Source organism: Budorcas taxicolor, chromosome 11 (assembly GCF_023091745.1).
Source record: "Budorcas taxicolor isolate Tak-1 chromosome 11, Takin1.1, whole genome shotgun sequence".
Taxonomy (NCBI): domain Eukaryota; kingdom Metazoa; phylum Chordata; class Mammalia; order Artiodactyla; family Bovidae; genus Budorcas; species Budorcas taxicolor.
In genome coordinates, this window is record NC_068920.1 from 91,908,873 (window position 1) to 91,930,703 (window position 21,831).

The following is a 21,831-nucleotide window of genomic DNA, read 5'->3' on the forward strand; positions in this document are numbered from 1 at the left end:
ATTTTCCATAAGTGAGTTAGATTTTCACTGCCTTAACCTTGTAGGAGGAAAACAAAACTCAGTCATACCTTTCCTGTATCTCTACATTTAACCAAGAGGGGCAAGTTTTCTATTAGGATAAAGTTTTTCTCCTTAATAATCCTGAAGGATTCTAATACCTAAATCCTCTTAATGAACCACTTCTCTTCTCGTAACTGAAATTAAGTTTCAAGTGATGTTGCTGAGAAATATATATAAATTAACAAATATATAAAGTTTGAAAGTATGTCAACCTAAAGGTTGAGTGTTGTAGGAACAGTAAAATATTATGATTCATAAATGGTTTACTCTATTTGCTAATAAAGTTTTTAAAGTAAGGTTAAAAATTAATCAGAGCCTACTAATGAGTTATTCAAAAATTTAGTGATGAAAACTATGACTTCATAAGAAAATTATTTTTATTCCATGTGTTACTATTTTTTTAATACTCATAAGATTGTATGTATGTGTGTCTTTGTGGGTCAGCAGAAGTAGTATGACTGACCATGTAAGTCACAATATTTAGTTATGAAGAATGTACCTTGCTGTGTTGAGAATACATCTAATGATCACTCTTCATTTTGGTTTCTCTCTCCCAGACGGTATAAAGTACACAGAGTTAGTGGACAAGTTTTACGTGTAGTTTTGTCTCTGTTACAAACTAGCATAGTGATACTGATCAAATCCATCAACCTCTCCAAGGTTCCATTTTATTGTCTAAAAAATGAAGAAGCTGGAAGAGAAGATCTTTGAAGTTCCTTCCTCCTTCAAGGGCTATGATCACAAATGAGATAGATTTTTCTGAATTGTATCACACAGACTAAATTTTCAGTTTAAAATATAAAAATATAAAAATACTCAAATCAATGAACACTTTAGTATGAAATAGGAAACTTTAAAGGATGGAATGGCTTAAATACCTAACCAATAAATAATCATGACTTGAACTAAAAATCAATGAATTAATCTAAATTAAGTTTGAGGGATTTAAAGGGAAATCATCAATATGACCTTTCTTGAGCTCTGAAATATTTTACAAGCCTTTGAAGATGAAAAGAAAGCCAAGAGTTAGAGATAATATCCATAAGACCTTTGAGCCAAATTAAATGGTCATGCAGACAGCATTTACAGCCGCTCCTTAAAGTCTCCCCTTGAGTTATTCCTCTTTCTTTCTACTCTTCCATCCCTAAACTATCTGCTTTATTTTTACACTGCTCCAGACTGCCACTTTTTCTTTATTTAAACTCTAATAGCAACTAAACCCTGGACTCCTAACTTTGAGGCTAATCCATTTTATTTGACATCTGTAGGTTTCCAAAGAGACTAAACTTTAAGTAAACCCAAACTATGTCTTCTATACTCATTCCTACCACAGGTTTTCATTTCATTGTTAGCTAGTGCATTCTGGTGGTCACACAGCAGCATCAGAACATCAAATAATCCATGGTTAGATTAAGAGAGAAACAGAGACAGAGAGAGGAACTGAAAAGTAGAACTGACTCTCCTTTTACTTGGCTCTTCATGAGATCTAATGTATTCTATGTTCAATCTCTTTCTTTTCCCACACCCTCACATCTTATTTTAGGCCTTATCATTTGACACCTGGGCTTTTTAAAAGCTTTCTAATTATTTTGTCACTATCTGTTCCTGCTAATCCCATTAAAATGAATGCATGTCACCCTCGAAGTAAAAATCTAGCCTTTCAAGACCCAAATCAAATTTCCTATATTTTTCGTAGCCTTAACTAGACCACTCTCTATAATGGCTCTGCTTCCTTGGAACTAATTTTATCTCTTTGTTTTCTTAGCATGACTTATTCAGAAATTAGCTGAATATGATATGATAAAACTTGTATTTTCTCACATAATACATTAATCTTGAACATTTTTATGTATCTCTGTAACCAGATGGTAAGTCTAGAAAGTTCTTATAATATGGTACATGTTTGTTGATTTGATGTATTTTATTCCTTGGACAGGAATAAAATGGATATTTGACTTTGTACAGAATGAATAAATAACATCTTTTTGGCACACTGTGGTAGAAAAATGAACCCAAAAGTTTAACCTCAAAGGTAATCGTGATTTATATGGATTAAGGCAAGTAAAATTATGTTAGGCTTTGTGGATTAACATCATGAGAAGAGGAAGTCTATTTTGGTTGAGAGAGAAAATTTTACTAACTGCAATTAGGAACAAATCAGGGATTAATGATGCATTATATTCTAGAGCTTTAACTGATAAGCACCAAGAAATGACTTTTTCAACTTGAAATGATTTGCAAAATATTATTTCTATACTTTCCTCCATGCACAGAGCATAATGAAAACTGGGTCTGCTATTCAGAAAATTCAATATTTATTCTAATGTGAATTGTTGAGTTATGAGAATATTTCATACACTCCAAAAGAGCATAAAATCTACCTCTGCTAATTAGTTTCTCTATGAAAGCCTTTCAGACAATTATAGGCTACCGGTACTGGTCAATGCTTTAGATGCTTTTCATTAAAGATATAGTGTCGCTACCAGATGAATTGCTTCATATAAAAGCACTTACCACAAAGCACTATAATGGAAGGTTAAGTGGTATAGTTAATTACTAATTTCAACCCCATTACCTATATTTTGCAGTGCAGGCACTTAAAAAGGAACCAAATATAGTCAATTGGTTCCCACTTTTCTGATTACAGGATTTAGTGGTAAAAGCATTGGTCCAGCTGTTTTTCTAATGAATAATAATCAAAAACCTTTTAAAATAAAAATGCTCATACTACAAACCAATATAAAAGAGATATCCTAAACATTTCTATTGAATTTATATATACGATCACTTTGTTCTAAAAACTTTAATCTAGGTGACACGTACTTAGAAATCTGTATTCGGTCTTCATAGCACTGTTGCCAATGAAGCTCCGAGAGAAAAGGTATTTAAAATTTTCATGGCTTATTTCCTATCTCAATATCATGCTGAAATGCAGGCAGAGCAGATGATTAATAAAATGCTTGATGACAACCATGGTGACTCCCCTGAGTTTTTTACATGCTGTTCATTAACTTTTTATATGTATATATCAAAATTCCTCACAACTGGTCTAATTTCCTTGAGGGCAGATTCAGTGGTTTACCCTTGCTTATATCCTTCAGAAGAACTGCAACTTTGCTCACCTTTGATTTATTAATTTTATCTAAAACACTTTTTGCTGGAAGGACTCTTAGAATCTTTGACTAAATATAAAAGGTGAAATCAAAATTGAGTATTTCTAGAGATTTGCTCCTTAATTATCATGATTTTGCCAGCTTCTGACTTTTAAATATATTTTATATTGAGAAAACATTTAATTGGTACATAAGACACTATATGTGTAAAAATATAAGCCTAGAAAAAAATACAAATACTTGTTAAGTTTTCATTATAGTCCTTTGTGGTGAGTGCTTTTATATAAGTTTTATAAGTTAATTAATACTGCTCCAGTCTCAGCTACTAGTATTCAAATTGGACATTAACAGGCCACAAAACGGATTCATTGGAAAAGACCCTGATGCTGGGAAAGATTGAAGGCAGGAGGAGAAGAGGATTGAAGAGGATGAGCTGGCTGGATGGCATCACTGACTCAATGGACATGAGTTTGAGTGAACTCTGGGAGTTGGTGATGGACAGGGAGGCCTGGCGTGCTGCAGTCCATGGGGTCGTAGAGAGTCGGACACGACTGGGCGACTGAACTGACTGATGCCACAAAAAGACAGAGGTCATTGCTTTTTGGACTATGCCTAGAATATAGTATCTGGTATGTACACAATTAAAGTGCTGATAATCAGATAAAATATTTTAAAATAATGAGGTATAGAAGTTTTTTAAAACATAAAATATTTATCTAAATGCATTATTAGTACATCAGAAAACTAGGTTCTGTTTACGTATGCTTGGGAAATGCATACTGTATTTCTCTTTTAGAGATTCAATATGGTATTAATATAAAGTCCAAGTGTAGATATTTTTAACTTAATTTAACCCAGAAGTTCCCAAACTAATTTGAGGGTGGGGCTTCCTCTCTCCTGCCATAGGTCACTATTAACATTCTCTAGAGCACGGTTCTTAAAGATACTGGTTTGGAAAGTGTAACAAGAGTGAAAAGTTAACGAACTAAGATAATTTTAATGAGCTAACTGGTGAAACCAAGTTACGTTTCAAGAGGCAACTGCAGCACTGTAATATAAGAGTGACAGGATTTGTCCTTTTATAAGTTCAGGTCCACTGTTCACAGAGGACCACACCCCAGGGGCAGCGTCTAGACCTTATCCTACTTTATGTCTTCAGTGGTATCCAGTGCAATGATTTCCTCTCAGTAAATAGGTATTGATTAATCTGGATTTTAGATTAAAATCCAATCGACTCCTGTTATTTCACTATGGCTGCAGTTATTATAAAAATTACATTTCTATTAGAATTTAGTAAATGTGCTAAGGGTTAGCAGGGGCTATATAACACTGCATTCACATTTAAGTTACTTTGCTTCCAGATCTTCCATTCCTTTATCTTATTATCGTTGGTAACTGAAGGTGTGCATTCTCATAATTGTAGTCTTAAGACCTGGATGATTCAAATGACATCAATTCAGGAAATATCTATTGTATCTATTAATTGACAGTATTTTAAAAGGTACTGGGTGTATTATTAATGTGCTTGCCTATGAATTCTGTATTTTCAGGAGAAGACAGTATTTTATTACACTAAATTCAGTATATATTTGTAAAGCACCAGATTTACAGAACAGGTTTGAAGTGCAGCTTAAATATGTAGATGTTATAAATTATAAAAGGTCCCAGAGGGCATCACAGATATTTCATTTCATAATTATGTGTAACTACTAAGGAAAAGTGGGTTTTATTTTGTAAGTTAGTTACTTCCTTGAATTACTTCTTGCAAGAAACACATACTGTAACAGGGAAATTTCTATATAAGTTTTGGCAATCAATTTATTGTGCCAAATGAAATTTTCTTTTTTTAATCTTTCTTTCTACCATGCTATAAATCTGCTGCTGTATATAAAACAGTTGTTTCCAAAAGAGGTGCGCAGAAAAATGAGACAATGTTTCTAGTAGTCTATTTTGTACTAAAATATGGAAAGGATAATAATTAGAGGAAAACACCTTTGTGGTTTAATTTGAATTTTACTTTAAAATGGCATTTTAAAAATTGAGAGTATACACAATCACAAGTAACTGGTTTAATTTCTAATCTACTGTCTGTTTCAGCAATAGTACTGACAAAACTCATTAATGATGAAGAAAGATAATTTTTATTTTATCAATAATAAATTAACATTCATTTTATAGATTTGAAATGACTAATACTAGTATCACAGAATCTGTGTAAAACCCCATGGTTATGTGACAGTGAAAACAAGCGTCATTTACTGACATGTTCTCATAACTGCTTATTTATGGTACTAGATAGAGTTCCTTTACTATTTCTGTTTGTGCCCGCCTGCAGCTTTCATGAGTTTCAGCTATGTATCACCATCAAAGGAACTGTATCATCCTATTTTCTTTCAGAGAAAAGTGGTATAATATTCCCTGTCTTAGTTTTAAATTTTAACTTTGTTACTTTTGACAAAGCCTTTCCTTTGTTCAAATGCAAGGATCCAGTAAAAAGAGCTTTGACATGTTGTGCCTTTTATGTGTGCATATTTCTAGTTTCACTGATGTCCGGAATTTTGCAAACTATAACGTGTGCCTTCAAGTTCTCCTATATAATGCCATTTGTACACTGTATCAAGAACAGTTTAGGATAGCATTACATTCACACGACTCTAACGTCCAATAAATACTTGATGGTTTCTCAGAAAACCCACAATGGGGTGAAACGGACGCAAAACAATGCTTCGTTTTCGTTTGTTTTTCATAAAATCTTCCCCCAATCCACAGTCACTGGCTTACCTGCAGGGTAGCGCTCAATCACCGGCCAGCTGTCCACCTGTAACGTGGCATTGCCACCACTTCTTGTGAAACGGACTACATGGTATTTCCCATCGTTAATGATTGCATTGGACTCTTCGATGGCGATGTCATCTGTCCCAACATTAAATTTAACTCCAATTTTTCCTTGATGCTGGAAGAGAGTAGAGGAGTAAAAAGAGTTGAGTGAAGTTGTGCTGATTCATCAGTATTTAGTAAGGATTACATTCAGGGTATCGCTCAAAAACATGCTTCAGAACAACAGTTGCTCTTCTTCGATTTTATTTCTTAAAACTTGTGCTATGTTCTTGACATCTGGGTGAATCTGAAGCATCTCTCTCATGGATAATTAATATTTCAAAACACACCGCCTTCAAGAGAATTGAGCCGCCTTCTTCCTAGGGGTTGTCACAGACAAGGTGCACAGCTGCCTGTATGAAATGATATACTTTCATGTTCTTTAACATAGTTCCTTTAATCCATGCCTTCCATTTCACAAGAAAAATGAGGCTTGAAATTCCTTTTAATAACTGGTGAAATCAGAGCAATAAAGTCTAATTCTGAATATAATGTGGACAAAGGCTCACAATATAGAAAATCATCCTATAAAGTATGAATACACAGATAGGCATTTAGTGAGTGCAATCATTATTCACACACAGAAAATCTTCCTATGCTAAGAATCTGAAATTTGTTCAAATTATTTTACAGATGATGAAATTATGATGCAGGAAGGTGCAATGACTTGTTCAAGGTCATATAATTAAAAAGAGGGATGCTAGAGTTAGAATTCAGTTCCCTCGTTCTTAGTGTATATCTAAGCTAAGATGAAGTTAAGATATGGCTATCTAAAATTAACTCTCTGAATTATGCGAAGCAACATTACGAATTCTCAGTGCAAAATTTGTGGCTGTTAACTTTATACTTTCTTTATACAAAGCACCAAAGAGAAACATGTGCTTATGCCCTCTGCCTTTGAGAAGCCTTCTCTAACAGCAGGGCTGTCAATTCTAGCATGAGTTCAGTTATTTTTAAAGCATGTGGATTTGCCCTTAATCAGTAGCAGAGAACACTTGCACTGCAGGCCCTTGTCAGAGTACATAACCTCAAATTGTCGGCAGCTCACCTTTTGTCAAACCTCAGTTGAGAGGAATAACATGGGGAAAAGGGATGTAAAGGACACATAGTCCATCCATTCCTGCAGAAATTTAAAATCAGGACATCAGAAACCTGAAGATTTGGACCACATCCTCTTGACCTCTTGCTGGATTCTCATCATTGAACTAAGCAGCAAGAGTATGACATCAGCTTACACTGAGAGTTATTGTACTAATTAAAAAAAAATCTTGTATAACACTTCATTAATTGAAGGGAAGTATTTCAAGATGTTGTTTGGGACACTGATCATTGTCATTGTTCCCTTCTGTTTTTCTTATTCCTGTTTCTTAGGGTCCACAAAAGAGCTCTTTCCTGTAACAGGTTAGTACAGCTTTTATTTATGTGTGTTTTGATTTGTTTTGTGCTTGATGGACAATATGACAAAATCACATTTCCATTCTGACTTGGGTTATTAGGAAACTCAGTCAAAATGAGGAGGGAAATTTAACAAGCCGCATAGACCTCTGTTCTTCTGTTTTAACCTGGGCTTATTTTTATATTCTACTGTATTTCTCAAGTTTCTTACTTTTAAGTATAGGCCATTATAAGGCATTTTGCTTTCTTATAGATTGATTCAGAAGATAAGCAAGAGGATTTCAATGAACACTTTTTATCCAAGGACCTATAAAGACTTTTGTAGAAAAATTTAAAGCCTAGGTATTTTGTGTAAACACTCATTATTTTTTCATTTTAGTAGGATTCCTCTTTGCTCATTTTCAGTAAAATATTTAACATGGCATATTTATATTTTAACACCTGTGATACAATGCCACAGAAAATTTTTAAAGAATAGTTTATTAAGTTATCTTTATTTAAGCAACAACTCTATTATAGTGTCCTAAGCACTTTACCCATACTAACTCTGATATTTTTCCTATCAACTCCAAGAGAGGGGTACTAGTCTGTCTGCATTTGACAGATGAAGAAATTGAAGCACAGAATGATAAAGTAATTTAGCTAAGGTCATATAGCTAGAAAGAGAAAAGCTGTGATTCAAACCCAGGCGGTTGGGCTCCAGTGGTTGAGCTCCTAATCATTACACTAGGCTGAATTTTAGGAATATTGGGTCATCCTCTAGCTACAGGTAGCATATTTGGTAAATCTGGTTGTTATTTGTTACTTGTTTGATCTTTCTGGCTAGAATAGGAGCACCATGGAGGCCCTTATTATGCTCTGCAGATTGTTTGCATGTATCAATCAATGCATGCTTAAAATAATTTTACAGAGGATAGTAAGCGACTGATACATGGACATTTGTTGTTCAGTTGCCCAGTCATGTCCAGCTCTTTGCAACCCCCATAGACTGTAGCACACTAGGCCTCTTTGTCCTCACCATCTCCCAAAGTTTGCTCAAGTTCATGTCCATTGCATTGGTGATGCCATCCAGTCATCTCATCCTCTGACTCCTTCTTCTCCTTCTGCCCTCAGTCTTTAACATGGACATAACTGGATGTTAAAATGGACTCTTTTTTCTCAATTTCAGCTGCAATCTTGACATGTCAGTAAGTAAAAAACAAACAAATAAAAAAGGCCAGATTTCAACTTCCATTTTACAAAATGAGGTACAAGACTGCCTAAGCCAGCCTTGCAAAGAAGAGTGCTGAAAACTACTTTTGGGACCCTTGAGTAATTACCAATTTGCAGCCAATTAAAAAGGCAAGACCAACAGGCGATTGATAATTAGAAGAGGATTTTTGGAGAAAATTGGGGTGTGATGTGGTTTGCATGTACTTCCAAGATAGAAGGTTACTTTTCCCTTATCTTAGGGGTACAGGGGAAAAGGACTTTAATGGCACAACCCAGGACGTTTGATACTTGTCTCCTGGAAGTTGGGAGCAGTTGTGGGGGTAATCAGCCACCCTGGCTGCCCTTGCCTGGGATTTGACTCTTGCCCAACAAATCTTCAAGGGGAAAGACTATAACTGGCTGATGCTCTGATGGCAGAGCAAGGAGTTACTACTGCCCCAGGGCTAACATGTGTAATATTTCATTAGAAGAAAGAACACATAAGCATTACACATGGACCATGGCTTAGAGAGCCAGCACAGAACAGTGTTGTATTCTATCCAAGAGGGTCCCTGGAGAGAGAGGTGGTGAGTAGTGAAGACAACTCAACAGCAAGAGCATGGAGTTGCAGTGATGGGCATGCAGGGACTGAGGTGAAATCCTAAATGACTGAAGGAGGTGCATTTACCCACTTTCAGGGAATTGCAAGCAAAGAAATTTCAACCATGTGGTTAAGAGCACACACACAAAAAAATCCCACCAAAATGTCCCCCAAAAGTGCTCCTTCGAGAAAACTGGGGTGTGAAATTTAAGCATGGGCTAAACCCAGCTAGATGGTTACTACAGTGTTAGCCAAGTCAGATCATTTCTGCTCCTTATCTCCTCTTCCTTCTTCTGCTTCAAACCTGGAGGAATCAGAGAGCAGGAGGAGTAAAGGCCTTGGAAGTAAGAGGAGACATGACCCTGTTCCCTCATCCAGTGCAAGTAGCAGCTCCAAGGCAGCCCAAGCAGGCATAAGAGACTGGCTTTAACTGAAACTGTATTTATTATTGGGTTTCCCTGGTGGCTCAGACGGTAAAGTGTCTGTCTGCAATGCAGGAGATACAGGTTCGATCCCTGGGTTGGGAAGATCCCCTGGAGAAGGAAATGGCAGCCCACTCCAGTATTCTTGCCTGGAAAATCCCATGGATGGCGGAGCCTGGTGAGCTACTGTCCATGGGGTCACAAAGGCTTCCCAGGTGGCACAGCAGTAAAGAATTTGCCTGCCAATGCAGGAGATTCAAGAGAAGATCCCCTGGAGTAGCAAATGGCAACTCACACCTGTTTTCTAATCTGGAAAATTCCATGGACAGAGGAGCCTGGCAGGTTACAGTGCATGGGGTCACAAAGAGTCAGACATGACTGACAGACTGAGCATACACATAAGCTGAAATTATACCCACATGAACAGAGGACTTTTTTCATTATCCAAGAGGGACCAAGGTAATAATGAGACTTTTCCTAGACTTTACAGGCGTAAAGAAGAAATATTCCATGGAACAGTTTTAAATTCCTGTCACAACCTAGGAATCCACTCTTTCACCATAACAAGCATGTGAGGATATCTGTTACTCTAGAGTTGATTGCTTTAGTATTTCTTCTATTATAGACATGTATCTTATCCCAGAATAGACAGAAAGAAATTCTTAAAGTTCACTACTTGTTCTGACATGAAGGCTGCAGAAGGCTATTTTCATCAGAGTTCTAATCATGAAGGAGATTCAAGTTCTGTGAATAGACACGTTACAATGCTAAAGACACAAAACGCACCAAAATCTGAAAAAGAGTCCTTTACCTTATCCCTATATTTTTTGGCAGTATAAAATGTAAAATGCTTATTTTCTTTTTTGAGTTTACATATATATATATATATATATATATATATATATATATATAATTTATTGGGGATTCTCACACGGCTCAGTGGTAAAGAATCAGCCTGCCAAGCAGGAGATGTGAATTCAACCTCTGGGTTGGGAAGATCCCCTGGAGAAGGAAATGGCAACCCACTCCAGTATCCTTGCCTGTGAAATCCCAGGGACAGAGGAGCCTGGCTGGTTATAGTCTATGGGATCTCAAAGAGTCAGGCATGACTTAGCTACTAAATCACCATCACCATGTAATTTATTGGGGTCTAGTTGCTTTACAATGTTGTATTAATCTCTGCAGTACAAAGAAGTGAATCGGCTCTACGTATACATCATACATTCCTTCCCACTCCCTGCCCCATCCCAGCCATCTCGGTCCCCACAGAGAACCAAGCTGAGCTCCCTGCGCTGTAGAGCAGGTTCCCACTAGCTATCCATGTTACCCCTGGCAGTGTTATATGGTAATCCTGATCTCCCAATTCATTCCACCTCCTATCTGCCGCTCCATGTCCACCTGTCCATTTCATATGTTTGCATCTCTATTTCTGCCCTGAAAATAGGTTCATCTGTACCATTTTTCTAGGTCCCATGTATATGTGATAAAATATATATCTTCTAGTGTAAAGAAATTCCCAGATTTCTCAGGGATTCATTTCTTGCAACAAAACAGACTGTTAAGAGAGAACTGGTGATACTTGGAGATCTTCTGACTTTAAACAATGCTCATATTTTCCTGTATATGCTAGTTTGGTCCTTCAGTTTCCAACATCTTTGACATTTCATGGATTCAAGGTCCAGGGTCAACTAGAACTGAATTATCACCTGAGTAGGTTCAAACAATAGGCTGTACCCTAACACAGATATCATTTACTCCACTCCAGGTTGCATCACGTTCTTGAAAAACAGTTTAAGTACAAATAATAGCCAAGAGGCCAATTTTTCCCCTAAAAACAAATTAAAAGGCACATAAACAACAAAATATTGATATCAAGCATATTTAGAGAGCCAATATTTATAGTTCTATTCAGAAACTGTAAATATTCTCAAAACACACCCCTCCCATATTAACAGGATAGAAAGTCATTTCAATTACATAAACAATAAAACTTGCTAAACTTTCTTGCCAATGGATAATTACAATTTAAAAGAATTCATTTCAAATTCTTATTCTCTGGGATTAAATGTGATTGTCTCTGGCAAATTCTCATGAATATTGCATTAGCAAAACCAGCAGTAGTTTCACCGGACATGTACTTATCTTTCAACACTGTATCTTTCTTAAAATAGATAACTGGCTCACATAATAATTTCAAAAGTCTATTATGAGAATATCAGTAACGAGGCATTTATAATTTAATGAAGTCTTTCCATGGATTCATTAAATAAATAGTGGCAAAGGTAATTATTGATTTTTTCACATAAGCTGATTTCACAATAAGGATTATATTATTAAACCAAGTTAAAAGGAAACATGAAAGATGACAGCAGGAAGGAGCTTGAAAGATTTAGCCAGTGACACTAAAGTTAATTCATCTCTTAGTTCCATCTGCAATCACATACTTATTTGAAAAATATTTGTTTTAACCAAGATCTGGATTTAATGATTTACTCAATATCTTGGGCATACTTCAAGCAGGATGTCTGTATGTTCAAGATGCAGATACATTTCAATCCATATGCATATGAAAGAGATACAACAAAATATATATACTATGGCATACAGATATGTCCACTGCTTTGTTCCCTATTCTGGGGTTGTTAGGAAGAAGTGTTTAGCTCAATTATGTCCAAGAAAACAGTTGAAAAAAAAAAAAGAAAGAAAGAAAAAGTGTCTTTTTTGTTGTTCATTTATTTATCATACTCTTTTAATACCACTAAACAAAATCAATAAGTGTGTAATCCAGCATGGCATGTAGATTAGCAAGGAGACTTGCTTGTGGTCTATAAGCTTCTGTTGTGCCACACAGTAGAGCTCAGGACTCCAGGGCCCCACTGTGGAGAGAACTTGATGATGTCTTCAAACGCACTCAATACTCAGGTTCATTTCCTATTGTACAGAACAGTCCTCATTGTCCAAGTCTACATTGTCAACTAAAATCAGAGTCAGGTTAAATGTTATGTTTTGCTCCTCCAGAGACTAATCCTCATTGGGGAACAAGATTTTCAAGCTGATGATGACGCTGAGACCCAGAGTCACTGCTGCTGGGAGTAAGTGACACTGCAAAGTGTCAGAGTCAGAGAGGCATCTGTTCTCTCACCTCAAAATAGAGATACCAATTCAGATAATTGCTAATTTAACCCCTGAACATTTTCCAGTGAGTGACTCAGGGGTCTGCATGGTAGAGATTGTGCTTACCTGTCTAGATGGACTCTAATGTCAACACATGGTTTGGATCTAGTTATTTTAACCTGGCACTGAGCTGGCAGTTCACTCTCTCCTCAGTAGAAACCCCACACCATTTCAAAAACAGAAGGTCACTGCTCCCCTGTCTCCCACTTTCCCTACTGACTAATACTTTTTTCTTCATTAAGTTAATAAATACAAAATTGAATAATATGAATTCTGCATTTGATAAGCGTGCAGACAATACAAACAGGTCATGTGTGTGCTCGCCCTTCAGAAAGTTTTCAATCAAACTGGAGAGATAAAGGGGAGATAAATAATGCATGAAAATACTCATACCCTTAAAAGAGGGTAGGGATTGGCAGGAGGAGCAGAGCTGCTCTATGAGGAAGGTTTCAAAGTGTCTCAGGAAGCCTTCGACTGTATGGCAGAAGCAAGCCAGCTGGACAGCTGTCAGCCATCCAGTGGATTTCAAAGACATTCAGGGATGCAGAAGACATGTTCTCTCTGCCTCTCGTCTTTCTTGCTGGGCCCTACACACTACAGGGCTCACTGAGTACCAGACATTCAGTAATAATAGAATGAGGCATTCTCATAATAGACTTTTGAAACATACCAGGAATCTACCTGAAACTCCTAGCTGACCTAAAGCTAAGTGTTATTTTCTCTATCTGCTCAGAGAGTTTAAATAATGTGCCTCAAATCATACAGCTAATAAATATAAGTATGGAAACCTCATCAAGTTGGAGGAATTTTGTAAAGACAAAGTATTTTCTATGTGTCCATGTTCTACAAGATCCTGAAATCAAAGAATGGAGTCAAGAGCAGGGTTATTGAGAAGTACACCTTTCTTTTTGGCTGATGACATTTCACAGCACCACATGATAAAGAACCAGAAGTGGCTAAAATCTAGAGTGATCACTGTAGCGAGATATCACTAAAGGCTCGTGCATTCTAAGAAAATCATATTTTCATTTACTCACCGAATCTTCATGGAGGACAGTATACCTTTTCTCATGTGCCCCTGTTCTTTAGACTGCTATAGCTTCCTTGATTCCATGAAACTACATCCTGACAATGGTATCACCCTTCTGGAGGCTTATACTCATCTCCTGGTCCTCAGACTGTCTAATAAAACTTTGTAAGCTCATGACAGCCCCCCAACCCAGACTACATGTTTTAGGTGTTAGTTTTTATGTACCTGTTGTAACTCCTCAACCATATGATAAAGAACTTGAGAGTAAAAAAAACAAACAAAAACCCCAAACTGACTTATTCCTTATTGTTTCCTTCACAGCACTGTGAGGATTACCTCTGTGCTTATAGTTTTCCAAGGCTCTTGCACCTACACATTCTTTTTTAAATTGAGATCTAATTCACCTACCGTCAAATCTGTCCTTTTAAAGCATACACTTCAGTGATTTTAGAACATTCGCAAGGTTGTGCAAGCATCACCATTATTTAATTCCAGGATGTTTTCATCACACTGCAATTTTCTTTTGATGAGATAATGCGTATAAAGTTCTTAGCACACTTAATGGCCACTCAGCACCTCTGAGCTCAATTATTATTATTACTTCTATCATTGCTATTCTTACATTTGGAAAACAATGTTTTACTTCACAGTAGTTTGATGGAAGTTAATTAAAACAATGCTTGAATTATATAGTCATTGCAATGCAGTTAGAACATACAGTACCTTGACTGATTTTCACAACAGTTTGTGAAGTACCGTATCTACTTTGCAAATAAAAAAGCTAAAGAAAAACTGAGAACGAAAGCTTGGAAAATCTGAGAACGGACCAAAGTAAAAGCATCTACCAGCTGGCTTAAGAGGGACTATTCTAAAATCTAATCCTGCTCACCTATGGTATAAACTGTCCAGCCATTGGTTGTACTGAAGCAGAGACTGCTTGATTAGACACCCCTCTATGAACCCTCCAATGTTAATGATACTGTCATTCTATGAAAAGCCTAAACGGATCGCTTAGTGGTTAGTAGAGAGGGAGACAAAATAAAAAGAGAGGGGGAGAGAGAAGGAGAGAAGGAGGGAGAAAGGAAGAACAGACTTGTTAATTGTTTGAAATGAATCAAAGGCACCTACATTTGAATTTGAGTCCTAGATTTTTTTCAAAGTTGATACAATAGCTGAGATCTAGGATTGTGTTATATTTTTAAATCAGAAATTCTTCAATTTATAAGGGGAAAGGGAATATCCCACTAGATCGATATTTCAGAATAACCTAGGAAATTTTTGTAAACCTTATGCGTTTGTTTGTTTGTTTGTTTTCCAAGAAAGTATAACCCTTCTCTTCAGAGGGGATGGAGAGGCTTGTCTTTATGGGTAAGATCACATGGCTTACCACGTTTGCAGGACTCGGTGGTGGTGGTGAGCATAGAAGCCAATGAGTCCCTCTTTGGAGGACAGATAGACCCTGAATTCTGATGAGAGCACTGACTCTTCAATGCCTCCATTTCCTCACATTATCTCTCCTTAGATGAAATTAAATCAATAATCAGAATACTGTTGGGATGAAACTAGCCTACTAAGTGACTGCTGGGTGTGTCTTTGAAAGGGGCAATCATCTTACTGTTGGTATTTTGAAACTATCTCTATTTTGCTTACCAGTTGAGCCTATACTGGATTTTGCTGTGCTTAGTAGCTCAGTCGTGTCCAACTCTTTGCAATCCCAAGGACTATAACCCACCAGGCTCCTCTGTTCATGGGAATTCTCCAGGCAAGAATACTGGAATGGGTTACCAAGCCCTCCTCCAGGGGATCTTTCCAACCCAGGAATCTAACCCAGGTCTCCCACATTGCAAGCAGATTTTCTACTGTTATCTTTTATATTTTAAAAGACATTCTCCAACCATTATGAAGTTTTCCCAGTGTGGCTATGGGTTCATAAATCTCAAGTCTTTTTCATCATACTTTTCATGGTTCAAATAGCATATCTCTGCATGATGCCACACAACTCTAGGATGAAATAAAGCAAAACTATTCTTAAATAAGGCTATTTAAGATCATTAATTCTGCATTCCCATCCACTGAAATAAATAACCATCATAAAATAGAAATATGCATCTTTAAATGTGTCCTTACATATAAAGAATGTGTACTATCATTAAGCTCTCTTGCCTTGAATAATCAAACAGCAGAAATTAAGGAGAGTGAAAAGCAGGGATTGACTGGTGACCCATCTCAGGTTCTTAACTTTTCACAGTAAGATCTCTGGGTTGAACATGTAGCCCAGTGGTCTGGCATCATGACAAACCTCTTGAGCTGCTGCATGGAGATATAAGGTGATACCTGCTTAAGCCCTATCAAAAGTTCAGTGGGTTGATCAGATATGGCTTGTTTGTTTATGGTTTTTTAAATTTGTTTTATTATAACCTTTAAACCCTTTGTTGGGTGTTAAATTAGCTTTGGTCACATTTTATGGTCATTCAGGAAACTATAAGAAATAAACACTGGGTTTCAGCTGCTAATTAAAACCATAACCTTTGTTTCTCTGTTTCTCTTTGATTCCTTGTCTTTGAACTGTTACACTGCTTGTTATTAATTCCTGCCCAGAAACAACAGGAATAGCACATTCAACTCTCCCAGTGGCAATAGTTGCTGGAATTTCTACGTAAAATAGTTTTTCTATAAAAGAAGTCTGGGACTATTTGTGGATTTCATTTACTTGTATCCCAGAACCATCATTTTCATGGAGAGCTGACTATGCAATTATGGTCTGACTTTAAAATTACCACAGCATAGAGAACAATATCTTTCAGACATAAGAGATAAAACATCTTTGGATGGTGGCTTCAGTCCTCTTCATGGTAAATATTATCTTAGTAACCAGGTTGCAAGTAAAGTAAAATTAGTCTTTATATTAACAAAATCTTTAGGGACTTCCCTGCTGGCTCAGCGGTAAAGAATCTGCCTGCTAATGCAGGAGAAATAGATTCACTCTCTGATCCAGGAAGACTCCTCATGCCACAGAGCAAATTGTTGTGCCACAACTATTAAATCTGTGCTCCAGAGCTGAGGAACCGCAACTACTAAGCCTGTGTGCCTAGAGCCCACACTCTGCAATAAAAGAAGTTAGAACAATGAGAAGCCCATATACCACAACTCGAGAGTAGCCCTCTGCTCACAACTAGAGCAAAGCCTGCACAGCAATGAAGACACAGCACAGCCAAAAATAAATAAATACAGTTATTTTTAAAATCTTTAAAATTTGAATGACTCAGTGAATGATTATAAAATATACATGAAATTAAAAGGTTAGTTTGGAAGGGATACAATTTTTTAAATTTTGTAAATTTTGACTTGAAACCAGAAAAATAATAGTGAGATAATATTTTCAAGTGTGTTTGATGAACTGACTTTTAAATAATGCTACCTTGGCTTCCACAAGCCTTGAGCAGAGACTTAATTTGAAACACATTCCAAGAGAAAAGCTGACAGGGCTACCTTTCGCTTTTTGTTGACTTCTAGCCCAGGACTACCTGTCTATATCCTTAGAAAAAGCAAAGGTGTACGTATATATATATATATATATATATATATGGGTAGGCTTTCCAGGTGGCTCGGTGTAAATAATCTGTCTGCCAATGCAGGAGACACAGGTTCAATCCTTGGGTTGGGAAAATCCCCTGGTGAAGGAAATAACAACCCACTCCAGTATTCTTGTGTGCGAAAACTCATGGACAGAGGGGCCTGGCAGGCTACAGTTCTTGGGGTCATAAAAGAGTCAGACATGACTTAACGACTAAACAACAACAACATATGGGCAGACAAAGGCATTCACCAAAGGCTATTTTCTATAGAATCAGCAAGGTTCTATTATCCCCAGTGTGGTAAGCAATGATTTCTGTAGCCATCAAAAATAAATCTATGTTTATATCTGTAATTTTGGCAGAAAAGTTTTCAGAAGAGAATATAAAATCTCTAAGGCTGAAGCTTCTGATGATTATGACCTTTCTTTGTCTTGATAAAACAATAATATTGTCATGAAAATAAAATAATAAGAAACATTCAGCTAGTTTCTATTAGATGCCGTACATTTCATGAAAATGCTATTCCACTCTTCCCAGGATTTAAAATTTTAAACAGGTACATGTTGATTGTGTTTATATACATTCATTTTTTTCTAAATTATAAGATTTCCTTAAATCATATATTTGCACCCTCTACAAATTAGTGACAAATGACACTAAAATTCTGAAAACAAAAAATACTAAACTTGTGTAAGTCTTCACTTGTATTTATTTATTTACTGATTCATTCATTCAACAAATGCAGATGGATTTTATACTGTACTCCTGACATTTTGCCAAATTCTGGATAAACAGGGGTTAACAAAATAGACAGTGCTCCTGTCTATGAAGCTTTAAGTCTCTTATTATTTCTTTATATATTAAAATTATTTCTTTATATAATATCATTTCTTTATATATTAAAATTTATATTAGCATATAAAGTATGCTAAGGGTCAAGAGGAAAAGGGCAGGGTGTTATGAGAGGCATTGAGTGATTAAGGAAAGCCTTGCTGAGGAGCTGAAGACGTGAAAAAGTCAGCAATGAGAGTAAGAGTTTTTCAGGCAGAGGAAATAGTATGTGCATAGGCCCTGCGGAGGAAAATATATATGAATAAAAAGACAGATGCCGTTATATACATATGCAGATTCAGATATAAATGCATGGACTCTCTGTAGAGACAGAGAAATGTAAATTATGTATGAACATATGTAGGCATTATTCAGAAATTTTATCTAGAAGGTTAAACTAGATTAAGGAATTACGCACAAGAAACTAAATTGCATCATTTGCAGACATAAAGCAATTGCAAAATAAATGGCTAATCACATTTTTAAAATCTTCCAATTTAAGAATGGAAAATTGTTGATATAAAGGTAGAACCTAACAGTATGTATCTTGACATTCGTCTAATTGTTTGTTCCTAAGTTTCATTCATCAGTGTGTTTTATGAAATGTAATATATAAAGCCTTTCCCTCAACAGGGACTCACCACATTTTCTAAAAGTCATTTACTTCTACAATGTCAAAAAATGATTCATCATTCTATGCTTATATTTCAAAGCTAATGTAACACGTTTAGTTTCTTTGTGGGGTAGAATGTCTTGTTAACTCATTTCTCTAGAGAGCTCTTTTATCTCAAGATGTGGCAAGAGTTCTCTGTACACTTTCCACCTTACAAATACTGTTTGAAATCATTTGACTTGTTTTTCAAGTACCCTCTACAAATTAGCTGAAGAAAGAAAAGTTTTCACCTTTGACCATTTTACCCCCCTGTTCACCTCAAAGAGAAAAATCAACAAAGTTTGGTGCTTGAGTCCCTAAAATGCAAGTTTTCAGGTAATGAACTAGTCGCTTCAAACAAGAAGATACATTTTCACCCAATTATTTTTCTGGAAAAACTTTGAATCAGTGAATTCAGAAGATAACATTTTTCCTGCAATTTGGCTTAGAAATTTGAAGGCAAAATCACACAAACTGCTCAAATCTGAATAATGTATGAGCATTTTGAACTTAAGGTAAATATTCATTGCTAACTTCTCACAGCAGTGATTACTGGGGGTTCCCTGAAAGTGGCTCAGTCCTGTCCACCTCTTTGCAACTCCATGGACTATACAGTCCATGGAATTCTCCAGGCCAGAATACTGGAGTAGACAGATGTTCCCTTCTCCAGAGGATCTTCCCAACCCAGGGACTGAACCCTGGTCTCCTACACTGTAGGCAGATTCTTTACCAATTGAGCCACCAGAGAAGCCCAAGAATACTGGAGTGGGTAGCCTATCCCTTCTCCAGCGGATCTTCCCGACCCAGGAATTGAACTGGGATCTCCTGCATTGCAGGCGGCTTCTCTACCAGCTGAGCTACCAGGGAAGACCGGGGGTTCCTTGAGATCATCCCTCTTCATGGTTCCCCTGGAAGAGCCAGAGGGTATTCTGAAGAGACTTGTGGACTCTGATAACAGAGCAAAGCCCGACGGAGAGATAACCATCAGAAGCAAAGTCAAGTTATTAGCCATCCTCCCAAAGAACATACATTCTCTTTTTCTCACTGTTGTATCACAAAGGACTTCCATTCACATGAATGTATGTTTGGTCCCGACTCAGGATCTTTATTATTCCTTCTGTCTAGTTAGATCTTTCTTTGTTTACCTCACCCTCAAATAACCAATCCCTTACATTAGGGGTGAGAAAGAACCTTGAGAACTTTAGGGTGGAGCTGGTCATTGACTCTGATGAGCAAAAGGACAATGCTTGTCTGTGAAAAATGTCCTTTTTTATGAAGCAAGTACTGAAGAGTGGCTACCCATCAAAGTACAAAGACACATTTAAATGTCTACATCAACCCTAGTTGAAAAGCCAATGCCATATAGGAAAACATGTCTCATTTGATTAATTGTATTCTCCAATGTTTGAGTTATCTATGATAAATCTTTACTTATTAAAATCATAGCAAGAGTAATATGCTGTGTTCTCATATTCAACTTATATAATTCCTTTGCCAAACATGCCCACTCCTTCAAAATGATAATAAATCAAAACTCATTGAGAAGATAAAAATCCATTGAGAAATTAATCACAAATATCTTCTAAGGCTAAATGGAAACCATATCCAACTTATTAACTGTTTTGTAACATTAGTGCCAAAGCTTCCCTAATGAGAGGAAATTCAAGAAAGTCTGTATTTGGTAGCAGATGCATGATGATGAATTGATGGTGATGGTGATGGTAGTGATGTTAAAAGCTATCCTTCCTGGATACTTGCCATGCTGTAGTAACTCTTAAGCAGTTTATAAGAAATACTATATGAGAATATATGCTATTATTTCCATTTATTTGATGAGGGAGCTGAACCTCAAAGGGCTTAATAACTTGCCCCAAAACAGATGCCTAATAAGCATCTGAGCTGTGATTTGGTCTCAAACCATCTGGTTTCAGATTTTGTGTGCTTATCATACTTAACTACTAGGCTTCTCAGAAGGGATCCAAAGGTGCTCAAAAGAGACTGCAGTTTAGATGTGATATTAGTAAGCCTTTTGGAAAGAGAGAGATGCTAGCATACTTCCTATTGTATATACCAAATGATAAATCAATTACTTTTCAAACCTTCACACCTTTAATCTTCATACTAACTCTATTTGTTAGCCTTAGAGATATCATGTGGAGGATGCCTGAACTTCAAAACAAGTAGGTGACTTCTCTAAGCTAAAACATCTAGTCACATTTAACCCAGACTATTTCATTCCAAACTGATGCTTTTCAGTCACAGCATGCTGCTTCCCTCTGCACACCTTTTAAGATCCCCTGGAAGTAGAAGAGGCCACGTGAGAGTGCCCTGGAGCCTCAAAATCCTTGTTATTTTATGATGCTTTGAACACTGACAAACTTGTCAAGATGGAGGTAGGCAGAGCCCAGCAACTTTTATTTCATGGACATTAAATGAGTCCAGGTATTCAGAATTACTAGTTGGCTAAATTTTGACCTGCACTAGGGTCAGAGCAGATTGTCTCATACTTCAGAAGCCCTGGGAACAGAAATGGATCCACAGTACCCTCTAGGTTTTATTATAATTCTGGATATTGCCAGATGCTCAAAGACTCTATAATGGGACCAACTAAAGAAATGGCCAGTGTTTTTCCTCTCTCCCTGTTTTGACCTAGCATCTCTGTCTGCATCCCTGCTCTTACCTTGTATCTTTTTTCTTCCCAGCTAACAGATTTACTTAAATCATTTTCAGTATTGTCATTTTGGAAAGATGTGTTCAAACTTCCAATCAAATTCAATAGAAAATATCATCATCCTAACAAAGACAGCCATGGAGATTTCTGCTAAATAAAACTTGTGACTCTGTTGAAAACGAAAAGTGGGCTTTCACTGTTGTTTTCCAGTAGTGATAAACCTAATATTTAAAAAGAAA

At 36.6% G+C, this 21,831-nt stretch overlaps 1 protein-coding gene across 1 annotated transcript in view; it reads right to left on the reverse strand.

The window, feature by feature from the left end:
• The window catches only part of NRXN1 (neurexin 1), a 1,203,402-nt gene that overhangs the window by 178,047 nt on the left and 1,003,524 nt on the right, over positions 1-21,831 (reverse strand). Inside the window, exon 19 of the mRNA XM_052649572.1 lies at positions 5,955-6,126. Coding sequence (XP_052505532.1) covers positions 5,955-6,126 — 172 coding nt within the window. The remainder of the gene's footprint in view (positions 1-5,954; positions 6,127-21,831) is intronic.